At 42.7% G+C, this 6,197-nt stretch overlaps 1 protein-coding gene across 8 annotated transcripts in view; it reads left to right on the top strand.

Moving 5' to 3' along the window:
- Window positions 1-234: 234 nt before the first annotated feature.
- Stx16 (syntaxin 16) overlaps window positions 235-6,197 on the top strand; it is a 33,719-nt gene continuing 27,756 nt past the window's right edge. For 4 of the 8 annotated variants that reach the window (XR_781096.3, XR_002025507.2, XM_019208101.2 and 1 more), the window contains exon 1: window positions 237-1,171. Coding sequence is in view for 6 of the 8 variants with exons in the window: in XM_019208101.2 (XP_019063646.1) it covers window positions 1,040-1,171 (132 nt within the window). In the remaining 2 variants the exon portion in view is untranslated. Of the gene's footprint in view, window positions 1,172-6,197 lie in introns of all 8 variants that reach the window. The other 4 variants (XM_010628768.3, XM_010628770.3, XM_033767198.1 and 1 more) reach the window with 4 other exon arrangements.

Raw genomic sequence — 6,197 nt, 5'->3', positions numbered from 1 at the left:
AAAAATATTTTTCAGCGTAGGGGCCACACTCCAGGAGCCCGGGCCCTCCTGCTCTCCTGCCTCAGTCCCTGAACCCGCACGGGGCAGGGAAGGGGGGGGGTGGGCGGAAAGCGTCCCAGGTCAGGGCGGGGCGCCCCCGCGCCTGGGGCAGAGGGGCAGGGAGCTCCCACACCCGGAACGTTGGGAGCAAGCCCTACAGCGTCGCAGGGGGGCACTCGCGAGGGACGGACAGGAAGAGGGCCAGGGGGGACGCCAGAACCCAGGACCGCAGTACGGAAACGGCCCAGGGCTGGGCTGCCATCAGATCCGGGGATGGAGGGAGCCGGAGAAGAGGAGTGAGAAAGCCGGGGAGGCAGGCCCTGCTGACCTCCTGGAGGCCGGCAGCCTGCTGGCAGTGAAGGTCCAGGCCACCAAGGAAAGAAAGGGATCAGGAGGTCGAGCTGTGACTTAGCAAGCTCAGGCTCGTTCAAAGAGAGAGCTGCAGACGCACAGCAGTTCAGGGCTCAGGCCTGGTTCGGGGTTTTCGACCAGGAAACTAAATCAAGCCTCTAGTGTGAACAGTGAATGAGTCAGAGCCCGGCAAAAAACACAGGGCTTAGTCGCTCAAAAGCCAAGTTAGGGGCAGGAGCAAAGACCTTTAGGAAAGCTCATGGATTAAGACGGGCAGGGGGCTTCAGACCCTCCCATAGCCGAGTGGGATTGGAGAGTTAGACGCTTGTAGATCTAAGGTTGGATTGGGGAGGGGTCTCTAGGACGTTGGCTTGCTAAGCAAGGATTGGGGGGATTCAAGTGCTTAGAGATCGAAGCCAGGGCTTGGGTAGGGGGTCAGACAATTGGAAAGCCTAGGTGGTTATTTGGGGAGGGGTCTTTGCGTCTGGCGGAGTGCAAAGCTGCTGCTTTTGGCTTGAGGCCTGGGATCTTCTCAAGGGAGGCATCTAAAAGGGTGGGCCAGCTAGGCCAGACCAAGAGAAAGAAAGTGAATAAACTGGACTACAAGTGGGTGGGGGGGACCCGGAGAGGGGGTCACAAAGGGTGAGACATGGCCACCAGGCGTTTAACCGACGCTTTCTTGTTGTTGCGGAATAATTCCATCCAAAACCGGCAGCTGTTAGCCGAGCAAGTGAGTAGTCACACCACCTCCAGCCCTCTGCATTCACGTAGCATTGCTGCGGTGAGTCTCCTGGCGGCCTCTCCGACACACGCACCGTGTGCACTGCGGCTGTGCCTGTCTGTCTGTCTCTGTCTGTCTCTCTGTTTAAAAAAGAAAAAGGAATAATACGACAAATACGGAAACGCAAGGTTTCTTGGCTAGAGCCGAGAGCCGTCTAGGATCCTCGACGGGGGAAAACAACGTTAGGCCGCGCCACTTCTGTCTGGCCCTCTCTCACTTCCGCAGCCCTCCCCAAGCTCCCTCCTCCGCCGGCCGTCGTCACTGCTGCTCCGGTCGCTTCCAATTTACATATGTTTTAACCCTAGGTCTTGGAAGCGTTGAGCCTTTCTGATGCCTTTTTGTGTTGTTTTGTTGTAAGCTCCCCCTCCCTCCTCCTAGTGAGCCTCACTTTGGCTCTAATAGCCAATTTGCAGGATCTCAGAACCGGATTCTTGCTTGTGAACGACCCCCCCACACCCCCCAGAGGCAGGAGTTGTGTTGTTGTCTGTGTGTGTGTATTTGTATGTGTTTTCCACCCTCCTCCTCCTTTTTTAATGGGTTCACAGTCCTCTGTGTGGCTGTGTTCCTTATGAATGATTGCTTCGCTGTTTTTCCTAGGGGCTTGTTTGTGAGACTGTAAGGTGCTATGCTCCTCGTTTTCCATTTCCCAGACAGGAAATTAATCTTTCCCCTCCCTTCGAACTTTTAGAAAAAACATGACGTATATGTGAAAATCAGCCTTCGAAAACAGCTTTTGTATTTATTTTACTGACCTGGCCCTTTAGCCTAGCCATAGAGTTGTTGTTTTTTCTTTAAACAAGACCCTGGAAGGATGAGTGTTTGGGGTTTTGTTTTTAGTGGGGGCTAACTTTTCCTTTCTGAATGTCAGTTTACTGTTGGGTTAAATAAGGGGTCAAGGCCGGGTGATTCGAATACGATGATGATTATTAACTCTGTAATATGCTTAGCTGAAAAGTGAAGTTATGAGACTAGTTCTGGGGGGCTGCCTGCTCCACACAGGTAGATTTAAATGGAAACAGCACTAGAGCACGAGGGAATGTCTCCCAAGATCTAGTCCTTGGGGATCATGCTGAAAAATACTCGGTTTTTAAAATCCCACACTAATTCACCACTTGGGAAATGTATTCCTTTTTATTTCTTTCATTATCATTTCTCAAAATGGTAAATAGAAAAATTATGTCATGTGTTGTGATTATTGACATGTCTACTAAGACAAGTTTTCCTTTTTTTTTTTTAAATCACTGGAAATCTCTGACCATATATGCTCAGAGAAAAGCAATTTTTAAGCCGTGTGTGCAGTTTTAGGAATGAAAGGGTGCAGTGTCTGGTCAAAAAGCGTAGAAAGCAAGAATAGAATGTGTTTGGATTTTTTTTTTTTTACATAAAAATTTGAAGCATTGTTTTAGGGTTATAAACTGCAAGAAATGATACTGTACAGAAATAAGTGTAGAGGTATCTATTAGGAGGGAAAATAGCAGATTCTAGTGCCGATTCTGAAGTGTCCTGAAATAAGGCAAGAGAATAGAAACCGAATGAATACAAATTTTCACTGGACCTTTAGTTATGTTAAATAAGAATCCCTTGTTCATTAAATCACTTGCTTTTATACTACCTCGTGGAGGGGAAAAAAAAAAATCTAAAAATGCATTCATGCATTTAAGGTCAAAATTTTAATTGATTAAAAAACATTGTTTGCTTTAAAAATTTTAATCATGTAAAGTTCAACATACTCTGAAGCTTTGGGGAACACAAGAAAAACAGTATTTTTAACCCCTATCCAGACAGTTGAAAAATCTTCTATCTGATACCGGCAGTCTTTTAAAAGTACATCTCTAAATCAAACTGCTTTTAAAAATGGTTTTCTAAATTAGACATTTTTTAATAAATGCATAAGCTAAGTAGTAATTAAAAATGGATAAGGTACACAGGAAAAATAGTATGTCAGAAAATGTACAGATATATTTAGTCAATTTGGACAGTTTCTTGAAAGTAGATTTCTAAATTCAACTAAAAATGCACAACATGTCAGAACATTTAAAATGTTTTTATTTCACACCACTGGAAATATTACACGCTTGTGTCAGTATGAGCATTTAAGATCTTTCTCCTAGCATTAAAAGCAGTCGGTCTTTGGAAATATCTGTGTAGTTTAGCCCATCTGAAAAATAGATTCTGCAGGCTCACAAAAGTGGTTTGCCTACGTTCACATTTAAAAGGGAAGCACGCATTTATATATTTTGAATGTTTACAATAAAATACACATGACATGCCGTAATCTTATGATGTGTTTAGAAGTGGAGCATGACTTCTTCAATTTACTTATAAGCGATTTAACAGGAGCTATTTCTGCACGTTGAGACTCACAAAATGAAATATGACAAGATGGTAACATAAGTCAAGATTACAGTGTTTTTTCAATTTTTCTGAAAGAAAAGTATTATAAACATTTTGGAGAAAAAGACATGCCAAACTTAATTTTTTAAAACTGTATTGAATAACTCTTCTAATGTTTTTCACTGCAGATTTAGCTCATCCAAAATTTAAAAACTACATTTCTGACTTTAAATTGTAAAGCCATGTAGAAAATCAAAACTATATCTGTAAATTTTGAACATGGTCTACATATTAGATGTTATTAAGGAATTAATTAAACTAGTAATTAATTAAATTTGTGATTTCATTAGGGAGGACTACTGCAATGTTTAGTGGTGAAATGTCAAGATCCCTGTTCCCTGAGTACATAATGCCCCCCCAAAGGCAAAATGTTATCAATTCTCAGGTCTAGTGATGAATATGTAGGAAGACATTTTACCACTTTACCTACTTCTCTGTATGTTTGAAAAATTATAAATAGGAACATAAAAGAAATACACTCGTCATAGTATAAAGTACAGCTATTAGAAAGAGACACTTTACAAACAGGTATCTGTTACCTGAGATGATTTTAAAAAGGAAGTAACTAAACCTGGGCATAATTTTTAAAACTCACAAATTCCTAATTAAAATACTGCAGAAGTTGATTTTGGATATTTGTTTTCTCATGAGCAATGAGAAGTAAATCGCCTGTTAACAGTAGATTTTTTTTTTTTAATGTGAATTTCATGTCCTTGAAAAACTGCAGAGTGTCATGTGAATGAATATCTCACGGACCTCAAAAGGACGCACACCCAAAGAAAGCTTTTCATTAAAAAAAAATTACATTTAGCGATTTTTGAATACTGGTTTTATGGAAAAAGCTAGAAGATTATTGATGATGAGGGTTATTGAAGGTACCTGCGCCCGGCCGCGGCCGCTCCAGGACTTAGGCAGCGTTCAGGCAAAGATGTTACCAATAATGAGTAATTTGTGGAAGATGTGCGTTAGCAAACACACAGCCCCCGGGGCAGAGGGGCCTACAGGTCCGCTCTACGTCCCCAGTCGTGAGGACCCTGTGCACCTGCCGTGCTTAGCTGCGTTCTGTGGCAGCGCTGGGAATTTGCAGGAGCCAGTCACGCCAGCTCTTCACTGCTAAAATGTCTTTTCCTGTGTGACCCCAATTACATTTGTGTCTCGGGCTTGTGGTCCTCATTCCAGTTCTATCCCTCCGCTAGGGTCTGCAGTACAGGAAACCTCTTCCTCCTGCACCCTGGTTCTGCAAGCCTTCTTGTTGCTGGAGTCTTTTCTAGGGTTAGAAATCCCGGCTCAGACGCATGGTTAAGTTTCTTTCCTATGAATGATGTTTAGTTTTTTCTGTATATTTTTTTCAAGTTCAGTGCTCAGAACTGAGCAAAATTCTCCTTCTTTATGGTTTTTTGTGTTAATATAAGTAAAATTAATTACTGAAAGACTGGGCTTTGGTTTTAGCCTCTAAGCAAAATGCATTTATGGGCTATTCTGTAATTCTCAGACAGTTCTGTTTTGGCTTCAGGTTTGATGCCCGGTAGGTTTATGCCTCAGGGCAGCAGCGTGAAATAAAGGAAAGTGTATTAGGCAATGGGTCTGGGCATTTGGGGTGAGCCTGACTGCTGTGCATTTAATCTTTTGAGACATCTTTCCCCTCATTTCTAAATTGAGTTTGACCTAGGTGATTTTTAGTGGCCCAATCAATTCGATAATGTTTTCTCAAGTTCGGTTTTAACACATTCTCCCTCATGACCAAGCACACAGCCTTAGCTTTAATTTTGAAAAGCAGAAATCCATAGTCAACCGCAGTATTGTGACTGTCAGCCCAGTGTTACTAGCAGCAATCCTCAGCAGTATCCCCGATACTGTGCAGAAGTCACTTTGACATTTTGTCAGCGACCTGTACGCGTTACAGCAGCAAGCACCTCATGCAAACATTTACAGTTTGGCTTCAGGAACCTGACATGGCTTTATGAAGTTAAATAATCATTTTGTAAAAATGAGTGAGGTGTTACATGAATGGATGAAAAGAGGAACTTGAGTTACTGTTCTGATCTCATGAGAAGCTGTGTACATTCATGTTTTTCTTTGTTTTTTTAAAATCTGGCATGACTCTAATACAGGGGCTGGAGCTACTTTGTTAGTGTTTATTGCCTAATCTATACTCTGCTCTAAAATAATGCATAATCTATAAATGGAAGCTAGAGTTAATTGGTCTTAGATTAGTTTGAAACCAGCACATTCTTTTTAATAAAACGCTCTTTATGAGAAAGAAATAGGGAAAAAAAAATCAAGGATTAACTATGATTATAAGAAACCCAAGAGCCTCTTTCAGTCTCGACTGCATCATTAGTTAAGATTTATTGAGCACTTGCTATATGTCGGGCACTGGTGGAAGCCCTTTCCCTGTCAACCCTCGCGTCATTCTGAGTCCATCAGGTAGGGGCAGAGAAACAGGTGTAGAGGAGTTGGAAACTCTGCATCACGCCCTTTGCAAGTGGGGGTCAGGGAAGGAGCTCTGGCCCTCTTGAACCAAGGCAGCCTGCTCCATCCACTCCAGCCAGGTCTTCCCCAGGACCCGGGCTGCAGATCCTGGAAAATGGAAGGATTTAATTTTTAAATGCATTTTATTTTTTTTTTAGCA

The sequence above is a fragment of the Fukomys damarensis genome, unplaced genomic scaffold (genome assembly GCF_012274545.1).
Source record: "Fukomys damarensis isolate Sample0158 unplaced genomic scaffold, DMR_v1.0_HiC HiC_scaffold_22, whole genome shotgun sequence".
Classification (NCBI taxonomy): Eukaryota; Metazoa; Chordata; class Mammalia; order Rodentia; family Bathyergidae; genus Fukomys; species Fukomys damarensis.
Note: the sequence above shows the minus strand (reverse complement) of the source record. Positions and strands in the feature narration are given on the sequence as shown.